The sequence below is a fragment of the Vicugna pacos genome, chromosome 20, assembly GCF_048564905.1.
Source record: "Vicugna pacos chromosome 20, VicPac4, whole genome shotgun sequence".
Lineage (NCBI taxonomy): Eukaryota > Metazoa > Chordata > Mammalia > Artiodactyla > Camelidae > Vicugna > Vicugna pacos.
Window position 1 is genome coordinate 22,350,001 of NC_133006.1, and position 13,979 is coordinate 22,363,979.

At 44.4% G+C, this 13,979-nt stretch overlaps 1 protein-coding gene and 1 pseudogene across 1 annotated transcript in view; one reads left to right on the forward strand and one right to left on the reverse strand.

Annotated features, from left to right (window-relative positions):
• VPS52 (VPS52 subunit of GARP complex) overlaps positions 1-3,308 on the forward strand; it is a 13,843-nt gene extending 10,535 nt beyond the window's left edge. Inside the window, exons 18-20 of the mRNA XM_006202131.4 lie at positions 1,849-1,960; positions 2,177-2,295; positions 2,501-3,308. Of these exons, the coding sequence (XP_006202193.2) occupies positions 1,849-1,960; positions 2,177-2,295; positions 2,501-2,647 (378 nt within the window). The 3' untranslated portion in view covers positions 2,648-3,308. The remainder of the gene's footprint in view (positions 1-1,848; positions 1,961-2,176; positions 2,296-2,500) is intronic.
• Positions 3,309-4,022: 714 nt separating this feature from the next.
• Positions 4,023-9,263, reverse strand: LOC102531442 (17S U2 SnRNP complex component HTATSF1-like; annotated as a pseudogene).
• Positions 9,264-13,979: the final 4,716 nt, after the last annotated feature.

Below are 13,979 nucleotides of genomic sequence, written 5' to 3' on the forward strand. Positions count from 1 at the left end.
TTTGCTTTATACGGTTTCAGCTTATTTTATCTAAATTCTTAAAAGTTTAGAATTATTAGATCTTGCTAGTGACTTGAAGAATTTGTCACTATATGACACATCTTAGCCCTAATAATTTTGTCTTGAAACCTATTATATCTGATATTAACAGCTCTGCCAGTTTTATTTTGGTAATATTTGCCTGTTTATTTCTTTTTTTTTTTCCTTTCAGCCTTTCTATGTTTTCACTTTTTAAGTCTTTTAAAAATGGCATATAGCTGGAATTTTTGAAAAAATCCAATTGGATTATCTCTGCCCTTTGATTTATTTTTTAAATTCATTTATGTTTATTATGATTAATGTTACATTGGGACTTTTTCCTACCATCTTTAGTTTCTTTTTTGTCTTGTGTCTTTTGTGCTTCTCGCCTTTGTTTTTCTTACTATTTATTTTTTTCCTCCTAATTTAGATTTTGTATTCCATTCTTTTAGAACTTGGCCTTTAAATTTCACCTTGCATATTTAGCTTAACATCTAAACTTAATATTTAACCCCTATCTCAAACAATATGTAGATTTTAAAGCATTTAAAATGTTTTAATGCGCCAATCGCCCCTCCCCCTTCTGTCTTCCATGCTAATTATTGGCCAGTATTTTATTTCTGTCTTCCTTTTAATTGTTGCTATCTTGTAGTGATACCTTCCATTTGGCCTTCCCTGCATGTTTCCCTGTTTATTTGCCCACCATTCCTTTTTAGAACTCAGATTATCTTTCGGGGATCATTTTCCTTCTTCCTAAAATAGCTCTTTTAGAAATTCCTTTATGAAAGTTTGTTGGTAGTAAACCTTGTTTTTGTTTTTACGTAAATGTATTTCACCTTTGTTAGGAAAGAATAGTTTTGCTGGCTTACTGTCAAATTCTAAGCAGTTATTTTCTCTCAACATTTAGAAGATTTTCCACTGTTAGCTTAAATTGTTGCAGTGAAAAAGTCTACTGTTGTTCTAATTTTTGTTCCTTTGAAGCAGTCTCTTCTCTCTGACTGCTCTTTAAGTTCTCCTCTGTTTTCTTTGGTATTCTAAAGTTTTACTGCAATATGTCTAGATGTGGGTTTCTCTTTATTTCTTTAAGTTGATACCTTGTTGGTTTCCTGGGTCTTTGAATTTAGTTTTTTCATTAATTTGGGGGAAATTCACAGCCAGCATCTTTTTAAATATTGCTTTTCCTTCATTCTTTCTTCGCTTCTGTGCTCTGATTAGTTGTAGGTTAAACTTTCATTCTGTTCTCTCTTTTTAGTAAATAAACATGTAATTAGATGAGAAAGGAAGCTGTTGTCCTCGCCCGCACAGTTAGGTGACTGGAGAGAATGTCAGCTCTGCCTTCTGAAGTGGAATTCTCTAGACTCTCTGATCCCATGAAGATGTGCTTAAACCAGTGGCCTTTGATAATAGCTGGAAGATGCCATCCACCTAGGTCCGCACTGGCACCTCTTTGAGGTTCTCATGAGAGACTCAGTCTTAGCATCCCAGCTCGAGGCTGGCATCAGACTCAGCTTCCCGATAGCAGAATTGCATGGCCATCTACCTTCTGATAGCCCTGTGTCTCCCAGTTGTCTCCTTCTCTGGTTCCAGCCCTCTGCTCCCAGGCCAATTTTTTTTTAATGAAATTAAGAAAATTTTTTATGAGGAGGGTAATCTTTGGAGATTTCCCCAACCTCTTGTGAGACTAGCAGTGTCTTAAAGTATATCACCTTTCCAGCATTTAGCTGTTCCATGATGGGAATGTTGTAAGGACCTAGTTGTTAATGATGACAGAATTGGGAAAGTCCGCTGACACCAGAAAACTCAACTCTGTATGTGTGTGTGTTTTTACAGGAATTCATTGAAGAGTTGCTGTCTCCCCCTTTTGGGGGTTTGGTGGCATTTGTGAAGGAAGCTGAGGCTTTGATTGAGCGTGGACAAGCTGAACGACTTCGAGGGGAAGAAGGTAGGAGGGTGGTGTGGTAGTGGTGGGGTCAGTGGAAAGGTGAGCAGAAAAGAAAAATTTGAGGATGCAGATTACATGGGAGGGTGTAGAGCAGGAAAGAGTAGGTGGGGAGAACACTAGAAAAGAGGGGATGCCTGATGAGTACGCCTGTGCCTTGGGGAGGACTTGGAGGGATCAAATATCACTTAGCCATAATCTCTTTCTTCCTGTTGTCAGCCCGGGTTACTCAGCTGATCCGTGGCTTTGGTAGTTCCTGGAAATCATCGGTGGAGTCTCTAAGTCAGGATGTAATGCGGAGTTTCACCAACTTCAGAAATGGAACCAGTATCATCCAGGTTATCTGCACCTCCCCGTCCCCACTCCCACCCCACCCCATCACTCATTTTTCCCCCTTTTCTCTGGGCTCAGAATCATACATGTGACCCTTGATCTTCAACTACCAGCTGTGCCCAGAGTTCTAGATGAGCCCTAACCTGATTCCTGATCATCACCCTTAGCACCACCCCACAGTCTCATCCCTCTGTGACTTTCTCTGACCAGGGAGCGCTGACCCAGCTGATACAGCTCTATCATCGTTTCCACCGGGTGCTGTCTCAGCCCCAGCTCCGAGCCCTCCCTGCCCGGGCTGAGCTCATCAACATCCACCACCTCATGGTGGAGCTCAAGAAGCACAAGCCCAACTTCTAATGTGCGGGACCTGGGAGTCACCCACCCTCTCGATGGCCTTCTGTACCCCTTCCCATGCCCTTCGTTGCCTGGGGTCCCCCTTCCAATTTTCCACTTGCCTCCTGGGCCCTTGACATGCCTGAGCCTGCCTTCATTGCCAGGATCCTGCCTCATCAGGATAAGCTGGATCCCCTTGGCTTTCTGACTCTCCTATGTCTTCAGGTTTCCCAGAACCACTTCCTCTTGGGCTTCCAAAATGACCTTTATTATTTTTCCCATTTTGTCATTCCCTTCCTTCCCCCGACTGTCCCACACCCAAGGCTCTTTTCTTCTTGCAGTCAAACTTTCATTGCCACAATCTCTTGTTCATTCAACTCTTATCACCATGTCGTGAGGTGTGACACCTCAGCTCTTGGAATTGGTTTGGTAAGGGGAGACTGCCCCATAATGGTTGGGGTTTTTTGTCTGTTCTTTCATTCAATGTGGTTTCGTTTCTTTTTTTTTTTTTTTTTAATGGAGGTACTGGGGATTGAACCCAGGACCTTGTGCATGCTAAGCATGCTCAAAGTGGTTTCATGTCTGTAGCTTTTTGACCTGAGATCTCAGCAACTTGAACACTAACCAGTCCTCTCCAAGGTCAGTCTGCAGAAAACAATAAATATTTAATATGACATAACACTCTTCTCCCATTACCTTTCTCCTTCCTCCTGGGACCTTCAAGTAGCCCCATCTCTGCTCCAGGGTCACCTTTGCTCTCTACTTCCTGGGCCTACATCCCTTCTGGTGGGTGTCCAGAAAATAGGGGCACACAGTAACCTCTAACCTCTAGCTGCTTCAGGCCAAAAGAGGTGGTGGCATTGGTTTTAGGGTTGGTTCTGTTTCATGAGTAACCCACCTGCTGGAGGAAAGTAGCCCCTGGTTAAAGTGGCAGGTGCATCAAGGGCTGGGAACATGGCTATGCAGCCTCAGGCACTGTCCTAAAGGCTACCTTCGCTCCCTGATACCAGCTCTCCATGCCTCCGGCCTCCTCAAGCTGACCCTGGGACGGCCTCCTCTCCTTCAGTGTCAGCTCCCAGTTCCTCTAGTTGTGGTTGTCACAGCCCCTTGCTGGAGGGCTGTAGCATCCACACCACTGGGGCAGGAGTAGGCCAGGTTCGCAATATGACCATCTTACCCATGTCTGTTATTAACTTGGCGCCTTCCTGCTGCCGCTGCCCTTATACCTCATTTGAACTGACTCTAGACTGGAGAGACGTGGGGGCGCCTATAAGTCCTTACGGGGAAGGCCTGGGCAGTCAGGGGGAAATGGTAATTTGGAGATGTTTACTACACCCCTATGGCCTAATCATTCCTTCCCAGCCTCCAGCGAGTGGGGGAAGGAGAGCTGTTTCTTCTCCTAGCTTAGGGCTTCTGGATGCAGGCCCAGCCTGCCCACGGAGGCCCGGAGAATAAAGGTGTAAAAGGGCGCCGCGTGTGGTCGGAGAGGCCAGCGCATCGCGATGCGGGGCTGGAGCAGTTTTGGCCGGTGGGCTCTGCCGATTGGCTGCCACATGGAGAGGGCGTGACAGGGCCACTGTAGCCGCCTTCTCCCGCTCCCGCCTTTTTTTAGGTTCCGCCCCATCTCCGAGAGCAGCGTTCCGATGGGCTTTGGGAACTCTGTCTCTGCGCTTCAGCCCCGCGGCCAGTCAGAAGGGCGGGGGAGGGTGGTAAAGATGTTGGAGGTGGAGAGCGGCTCCTGATTGGCTCAGATGCCTCAGGGGCGGAACCAGGACAGTGTCCTTAACCGACCTCACCCCAGGTCACCGCCACGTTCCCCCGCCTCTTCATTCTTCATGGTTTCCCCTGCCTGACTGCCCTAGATATTGCCTGAGGCCTGCCCCTTAATAGGTAGTGGTGTGCGGGGGTTTGGGGAATCCGAACCTCACCCTGGGCACCGGCCCCAGGAATCCTCTGTCCTTCCACCTTCCTTTCCCTTTCCTCGCGCACGTACCTTCTAACCTCACCCCCACCAGGGGGATCCAGATGTTCTCACATTTGACCTGATTAAGCACGATGACAGAAGGACCCACCCAGGTTTTGGGACTTGGGACAAGGGAAACGTAGGCAGCTTTAACAGAGCAGGTTCCCAGACAAGTAGTCTCTGGATATCCCATGAAGGAGATTGCCGAGACAGACGACTTCATCGAATGTCAACTAATGCTCCGATGGGAGAAGGGCCGTGCAGGCAGGCATCTAGGTTTTCGAAGTTCTGAGCTTCCTTTTTATCCATCCACGAACCCAAATATTCACGGTCGACCGACAAGCATGGTTTTTGGCAGGCCTCAGTGAGGGGTATCGCTGGGATATAAGGAGTCTCGATTTCTGAAATCTGGAGGCACTGAAGTTATATCGAAGCACACAATTTTCAGGGACATTCCAACTGCCCCAGGAAACCAAAGGAGCCCTCTGACCCAAAAGTCTCAGGATGGCACGAAGAGACAGAATAGCGTGAAAGGGAGCCGCAATAATTATACTGACCTCCATGGGGCAGCATCGACCAGGGGATGGAGTTCTCTGTCAGCTCAAACCATGACCAGTCTCTGATGCCTTGTTGGCTCAAGAAGGCAGTGAGGCTTCTCCCATGCCACCTTCACGCTGAAGCAACTGAGTGGCCTTCCCTTTAGTCTAAAAACATTCAGTCCTGTGGCTTAGATGGGTCCTTGTGATCCCCAGGCTGAAACTCGTAGCTTCTGGCTAACATCATCACCTCTCAAACTTCTCCCTCACTGCTTTCCTTTGGTGAGACAGACACACTGGCTTTTCAGACCCAGAATCATCAAGGATCGCTCCCTAACACAGGACTGTGTCCATATTCACCTTCCTTTTGCTAATCTAAGACCCGGGTCTGTATCTGGTACAAAAGTCCCTATCCTTACCTAGTGTCATATAGAAAGGACTTGGAGGAGTCCTTATGGGTTGTAATGAGCCCTAACACTGTTAGGGGATCTCTGTCCTTTAGAAAAATATCATTTCTATTTCTACACCTCTGTACCCTCTGCTTTCCCGGAGTTATTTCTTAATTGGGCTCTCGGGGAAACATTTACTCGATGTTCAACAGCTTCTGCATAAAACCGGGGTGCACCTCCCAGCAACAATTTCTGAGTTATTGAATGTGAACATGTATCCTGAGAACAGAAGAAGTAAGGGATTCCTCTTTTCTTCCCATCCTATCAATATGGAGCCATCCACCTTTCATTTAAGAAGGGTAGCTTTTTTGATTTTAGGAAATCAGGCAGTAGGAGAAGCAGGCAAATTGGCTGGTTTCCAACACAGATTTAGGGTAAAGATTCAAAGAAAGAAGGAGAAAGCAAGACTAAGACAACTCTGAGCGGAAGAAAAGAAATCAGCTCTCTCCATCCTGGGAAAAATGGCTACAGCAGTTCATGGTGCATCTGAGTTTATAGAGTGTTTTCAGATACAGTATTTACTAAACCAAGGCATATTTATTGATCCCCTTCTCAGTGTTCTGTGATAGGCACTGTGGATTCAGCAGAGAATCAATCAAGGTCCCTGATCTGATACTGCAGATCTTTCATCTCTTTGAATTCACACACCTGCCCTCAGAGGAGATGTTCTTCCTGTTTCATATGCTTGAATAAAGTGATGAGCCCAACACTACACAGCTATTCAGTGGTTTGAAACTTCTATGTCCAAAATTCATCTCTTGTTCCATGACTTCAGGCTTTGAGTCATGGAGCTGAGGAAGCAGCTGTTTGTAGAGAAATAACAAATTCACTCTAAGAAGAGTTAATTATTGGAAGGATATTTAAAGAATTGAGGAAAAAGCTGAATAGTCAGGATTTTGAAAGGACAGAACCAGGACAGTTCCAGGATTTCGGGAGAGTCAGAAGGCTGCGGACAGGCAGGACACGTTCTCACCTGACTTCCTTTCCACTCTGAGACATCACTGGCTCTAATGGGAGGATCTCAAAGGATCTGTGAGTCGGGGCATTTATAGCTCAGTGGTAGGCTGCATGTTTAGCACGCAGAAGGTCCTGGGTTCAGTCCCCAGTACCTCCATTTAAACAAACAAACAAATAAACAAACCTAATTACCTCCCCCCAAAAAGAAAAAAAATTTTTTGAAAGAGATCTGTGAATGAGGATAGGGAAAAATTATACTTTATTTTCTCCAACTTCAAACTGAAATTTAGTATTTCTTCCAAGGCAGTAAGAGGCTGCATTTTCTGTAGAGGATTTTAAAATTGTACTAAAATCGACTTTTTATTTTTACCATGCACCAGCAATTCAGTAACACGACTCCCCCTCGTACAACCCCCTCCCACTTTGCCTTGCTTGGTGTATCACTGCACACAGGAGTTTAACCATATTCAGTTCACATACACACGTAGCCTTTTGAGACCCCCCCACCCCTTTTCCACTCAACTCTCACTTTCTTTTGAGGTCTCCTCAACCTGATAGCCTGTAATCCCATCAATGACTTGATGGCTCCCAAACCACCTTCCATGGATGATTTGAATCTAACAATCAGCTTCCTCTGCATTCCTCAAGGACATAGAGTCCACACCAGCTTTGTGCCTATCAAAGAAAAAGAGCTTCCTACTTTGTCTGAACTTGGAACGTTCTACTCAAGGGTCTTTGATTTCATTCAGCACCAATGGGTCATCCACTAATAAGATAAAATATATTTTTGATGTGACAACTCACTCATGGTACCTTCCCCGTGTCCCATCTCTCCTTTCAGGTGTCCAGTCCAATTGTTTACTTTGCAGAAACAGCTTCTTCTCATAGACTTTGTACTTATTATTCTTTTTTGAGGCATCGTATTCCTCCTTTAGCTGAAACTTTGCCACTTTGACCTCTAATTTCTAGCTTCTAATTTCATCTTCATCAAAAAGTTTTAATGCAAGATCTGAAGATCCCTCTTCAAATAACAGCAAAGCCCATCTCCTTTAAGATTTCTTTATGTTTGTAAAACTTGACCTTAAATTCTTCTGAGGATCTCCCATAATAACGCAGACTTTTTTTTTAATAACGCAGACTTTTGATGTGAGCTGTATAAATTCATCCACTGTAATGTCTGAAGGCAAACCGGACATATAATACCTTTGTATTTCTATCTTTGTCAACATGAAACTATCTTGTTTCTTCCTTTTATCTCCTCTCTCTTTGGGATCAGTGGGTTTGGTGTTTGTCTTTGCAGAAGTTTCTCTGCATCCCTAGTATTGACGTCTTGTACTTTTTCCATAAAGCTAGACACGCTATCATTAGAAAAGCCATAATTGGCTTGATAGCATAGCAATGAAACCTTCTGTGGTCTTGGGGAATCAAGCCTTCTCATCCAGATCCCATGCGTAGGCAGTGTCCCCAGGCTGCTGCCCAAAAGAGTCCATTTTTCTACCGGGATCTTCTCTATTCTTGGAGTCTCAATACATTCCTGCATTTGCAACTGCTCATCAAACTCCTCATTCCCATCCCAGGGGTTGCTACTCGGGTTTCCTATAGGGCAGGGTCCAGGTGAGCGAAGAGGCTGCTCTGCCGGGCTTGGGAGCCACCACCGAGTGTATCTGAGGCCACTGCCCAGACATTGTTCTAAACATGAACGCACTAAGTCATTGAATCGTCACAGCAACTCTGTGGGGTAGGTACTATTGTTATGTCCATTTTACAGAAGAGGAAATGGGAGCCTGGAGACCTGACCGAAGGTTGTGCTTGACAAGGTCTGCTCTTGAGGCCACATCCTTAACCATCACTTTCCATGGCTTCCCAGAGACCAACTGGATGAAATCCCGCCTGCATCCCAGCCCTGTTTTTATCATTTAGGAGTGAAAATGTAAACTCCCTGGCCCGCCTGCTCTTCCGCGCCGCGCACTGTCTTCTCGGCGGCATTCTCGGTGCTTTCTGCCTCTGACCCCGCCCTCCACTGGCCCCTCCCCAACCTCCCCGCCTGCCTCTGATAAGCTTCAAATCTCCTCCTTCCCTTAACTTCTCCTTGGCGTGCTCCCTCCACGTCCTGACTTTAACCGAAATCTAATCCTCCCTTGAGTGTACTACCCCCTCTGCAGGCTTCTGAAATGAGAGCTGTTTATTTTCTTATAGGTGAGGGTGCTTTCCTTGCTCCACATTGCTGTCTGCAGACTCCTCCTCCTCCACCCCCAGTTTCTAGTTTAAAATAACCTTCTGCCTCGGAGGCTCAGCCATTGGGCTAAATTGCTGTCTTCCTTCCTCTTTGCTACTGTCTGCCACCTCCCAGGCCTCTCCACCTCACGCAGGGGGATGCTGGCGCTCGGCGGACTGTTTGTCTCTTCCTATGTCACTGTCCGAGTAGAGGACTCATTACCCACCTGGCTTCTCAACATCTTAGTGGCTTCATCCCCTGGACCTTCTCCACTCCAACTTGGAATAGTTCTCCAAGTCACATTCTCACTGTCACACCCTGGACCTCATCATCTGAAGCAGCTCCTCTGCCAGAATCACATATTCAAGCAGCCTGCCTCAGCCCCCATCTCCTAACCTCTGCCCATCACTCTCTACTCCTCTCACAATCATTTTTCAGTCTCCTGGGACCTCCAGATCAATGATGCCTCCCTCCGATCCATCAGCCTCTCCTTACCCACTTCAGCTGCGTAGCTCCTCATTTCAACAACTCTCTTGACAATATCCCAAATTCCCTTGTGCCTCTATATTTTCATCCTTGGTACCTCTCAGGCTAAAATAAACCTCAACCCTAGGTTTGGTGGATGATCTGTTGCTTCAGGATCTTACTTTGAGAGCTAAAACGTGTTGGGAGAAGCCGCCAGCTGGGAAATGGTCACCCCTTCTCATTCATGGTCCCTAAGGACCCAGCATTGCTTAGTGACCCAGCCACATCACGCTGGTCATTGGTTACTTTAAACTCACTGATCCTGGAACCCATGAGCTTCCTCTTTGCCTCTCACCTTACTCTCAGTTGATGATCTCACTCTTATGTCACAGAGAAAACTGAAGCCATTAGAGGTGAACTCCCTCAACCACCTGTAACCAAATCCACACAGCACCTGTAACCATCTGTCCTTGTTCCTATTAGAACAGAGAGATGGTTCTCCAACTTTGTGCGTGTTAAAACGTGTTTCCTTTTCAGCAGGGTGGGTGGGGGCCAGAATTTTTATTTGTAAATTGTTTCCAGGTGATGCTTGATGCTCTGGCTGGGGATCCCACTTTGAGAACCAGCGGAGTAGAGACATGGCCCTCTTCCTGCCCAAAGCCAGTCTCTCTACCCATGACTACATCCCATCTCCTCGATTACCCCCTTTCCCCTCCTGAATCTTCAGCCTCTCTCTCTAAGTTAAACAAAACAAACCAAACCCCTCCTCCACTTCACTTCCCCTCTGACTGCTCCCTGTACCTTTTTTTCTAATTGAAGTATAGTCAGTTTACATTGTTGTATCAATTGCTGATGTACAGCATGTTTCAGTCATACATATACATACATGTATTCCTTTTCATATTCTTTTTCATTATAGGTTACTACAAGATATTGAATATAGTTCCATGTACAATATAATATAAACTTGCTGTTTGTCTATTTTATATATAATAGGATCTGCTAATCTCAAACTCCCAATTTATCCCTTCCCACTGCTTTTTTCTTCTGGTAACCATCAGTTTGTTCTCTATGTCTGTGAGTCTGTTTCTGTTTTGTAAATAAGTTCACTTATGTCATTTCTCCTTGTATCTTTCAATGGCCTCATCCAGCCTCACTCTCACACACAGCACATGTACCTTGATTGGATCCTGATTTGAAAAGACACATAAAAGACATTTTGGGGTTAATTGGGGGAAATTTGAGTATATTCTGCATATCAGATAGTATTAGGGACTGACTGTTATTTCCTTAGCTGGAATCATCTTTATTTTGAGGTGACGTGTGCTGAAGTGTTAAAGTGTGAAGCATCGTGACTTCCTAAATTTTCACATGGTTCAAGAAAGATATATAAACATGTAAAGATTGTATGTATGTATAAATGATAATGATTGTTAAGTCAAGTAGTGGATGGACAAGAGATAACTGTACTATAGTTTCAACTTGTCTGTATGTTTGAAACTTTTCATAAAGTTTCATTGGAGGAAAGTTCTCTCTCTAATCCCTCACTCCCACTCACTGCTCAGCCCCTCCAGGTTGGTGTCTGCCTCTCCCATGCCATGCAACTCCTTTTGCTATGACCCTCCTGTCATTAAATCCACTTTTTAGCTTTTCCCCTGCTAGGTCAACACTGTTGACCAATTCTTTTTTGAAACGCTGTCTTTCTTTGGCTTCCAAGACTGAGCACTCTCCTGGTTTTCCTCCTCCCCCTTTGGCTGCTCCTTGCTTCTTTGTTGGCTCATCCTGCTGGGTCATGAGTCCTGGACTCTCCTCTTCTCATGCTACACTTCCCCTCCAGGAAATTCATCCCACCTGCCCCATGGCTTCGTTGCTATCAGCTGATCACTTCCCTCTGATCTCCAGAGTTGTGTATCTGACTGCCTACCTGGATGTCTCAAAGATACCACAAGCTTAGCATATTGAAAAGTGAACATGTGAAAGTGTATATGAATAGGATCACAAATAGTGCCATCCTTAGATCTGGACCACAGGAGCCTGCCCTGGTCCGTAGACATTGGGGGACCTCACCTATCATATACAATATTTATTAAACAACACCTGGGCACCTCTGTCACTTGGGATCTGGCCCTAAGCTCTGGCACAGCACAACCTGAAACCCTGACATCTGCTCTCATAATTAACACCCTTCAGGCCCCAGGGAAATGCTTCTGCAATCTCTTGCCTGGTATCCTGGAAACAAAAAATGACTACAATCAAATCCTTTGAAAGTTTGAGGTTGTGCCTCTGTCAGATTCTGAGACACACACTATTTTGGAACGTAGGGAGAATTTAAGTATTTGAAATACTTAGGTAAGAGAAAATACAACTTAACTAATTTGTCAAATACCTTTCAAATAGCACGATAAATTATCATTTCCCAGCAGTGTTGAGTGTCTGCTTTTCTCACTTCTCCTTGTGATCTAGGAGTGTGCTGTGCTGCATTCACAAGAGCTGCAAGTGATAGTTGAGGAACATTTTGCAAAACCAAATGATTCTTATTACTGTTAAATTTGTATGCATGTAGATCTAGACATAACTTTTGTGAAGCATGATATTGATCACATCGGTAAGTGGGTGAACACTGAATACTAGGTTATGACGAGTTGATTTCTATAAAACTATTTTCTGAGGGGGAGGTAATTAGGTTTCTTCATTGATTTCCACTTGAAGGAGGTATGGAGATTAAACCCGGGACCTTTTGGGTGCTGAGCAGACACTCTACCATTTGAGCTATACCCTTTGCCCTATAAAACTATTTAATAAAGATTTTTAACTAAGTAAAAAAAAGCTTTACTTAAATTAGTTTTATTTAAAAATTAATAATTTGTATAGCTAATTTTGAATATTTGAGGAGAAAATAACTGATAAATATATAACTGATTAAGTTTTTTACATTTACATATTTTGGCAAGAATACATTTAAATTTTGTAAACTTTGGCTACAATTATACTTTATTTTAAAATCCTAGATCACTGAAAATGGGTACACATTGAATCACAACAGAAATAGAAACTATACATATGGAAACAAAAAATATCTGAAAATAAAAAAGAAATAGAATATATTCAAGGGAGCAATCTACTTAAATTTTTTAAAACTGGGAAAAGACTATGGAGGCTAGATATAGAAAAAGAAATGGTGGCCACATATACCTTCATTGTTTTGACCAGTAACCAAATCAATAAACAATGTGAAATCGCATGGATTTTATCTGACCTGTTCAAGATGTAGATTTGATACAATAATTTCCTGCCTCGTTTCCAGCAAATCTACAACCTGAACAGGCAGATTAAATCCCTGCAACTTCATATTCTTGATTTGTACTCTTGCTCTGGGCCCCTCAAACATCAGGGTTCTCCCTTCCCCTTGGGAAGGGTCCCCCACCACCAACCCAGCCACCAGGAGCAGCCAACAGCCTCAGGTAAGGTATCAACCAACTGCTAGCATCAGCTGCCAGACATGCGAGTGAACAAGCCTTCAGATGATTTCAACTCCCAGTCCCTGAATCACTTCCAACTCAGTCCCCTTACACCATGGAGCAGAGACAGTGATCCTGGCAGCGTCCTCCCCAAATTCCTAATCCCCAGAATCCATGGAATTTAATACGTGGTTATTGCTGTTGTAAGTCACTAAGGTTTGGGTGGTTTGCTATACAGCGATGGAAAACTAATCCACCTCCTCAATTCACTGCTGTCAGCTCTGCCCCTCCCACCCTCCGACTGAAGGTAATCAAAACGGGATCTTTCTGCCAAATAGAATGGACATTTTCCATCTTCATTTTGTTTCTCTTCTCTGGAGCATTTGACCCTGTTGCCTACCCTTTTTCCTCTGTTCTTTTCAAAGTTCTTGTCTCTGTTGATTTTTCTCTTTCTCTCTCTCTCCCCTTCTCATTTCTCCTCCCACCTCTCTGATCTTTCTCAGGCTCTTTCCATGACTTGGCCAAACTCCCTTTTCTTCTCATCTGCACACTTTACTTGGGCACTGTCATACCCATGGCTTCAACTACCATCACTGTGTGGGTGACTCATCAATGTAGATTTCTAGCCCAGACTTCTCTCTTGACCTCCACAACTGTCTCTTGAATCTCTCCATCTGAATCTCCCCAGTTGCTTACAAATTAATGTTTCAATTTAAACTTATTAAGCAAGCACTGAATTCCCAATCATTGAATTCATTTTCTTCTCCCAAATCTGTTCCATTGTCCCTGGTTTCAATTAGTGGAATCACCAATCACCCAATTGCCCAAGCCAGAAACTTGGAAGGCCCCCAGGTCACACTCTTGCTCTTTGCGCTCTGCCCCCCACCCTGAGTTCTAATAACCTGAGTCCTAGCGATTTTACTTTCCAGCTCATTTCTGAATCCCTCCAACCCTGCTGCTTCTGCCTGTCTTCCTACCTCTGGCCTTTTCTGCAGCCCTGGCACCATATGCCCACTAGCTTCACAGAGCTGAATCACAAGCACTCCCTGGAGTTTTCAGTTTTCAGCCATCGCTGAGGACCCCTGTTCCTTTTTAAAAAGTTTTTTAGGGTGGGTAGTTAGGTTTGTTTGTTTGCTTGTTTGTTTATTTTTAGAGGAGGTACTGGGGATTGAACCCAGGATCTCCTGCATGCTAAATATGCGTGCTACCACTTGAGCTATACCCTCCCCCAACAAGTGGCATGTTTTTAAAACTAAACCTTCTATTTGTCTATTGCTGTGGTACAGGCATATTGATGTTTAAATATTCATTTT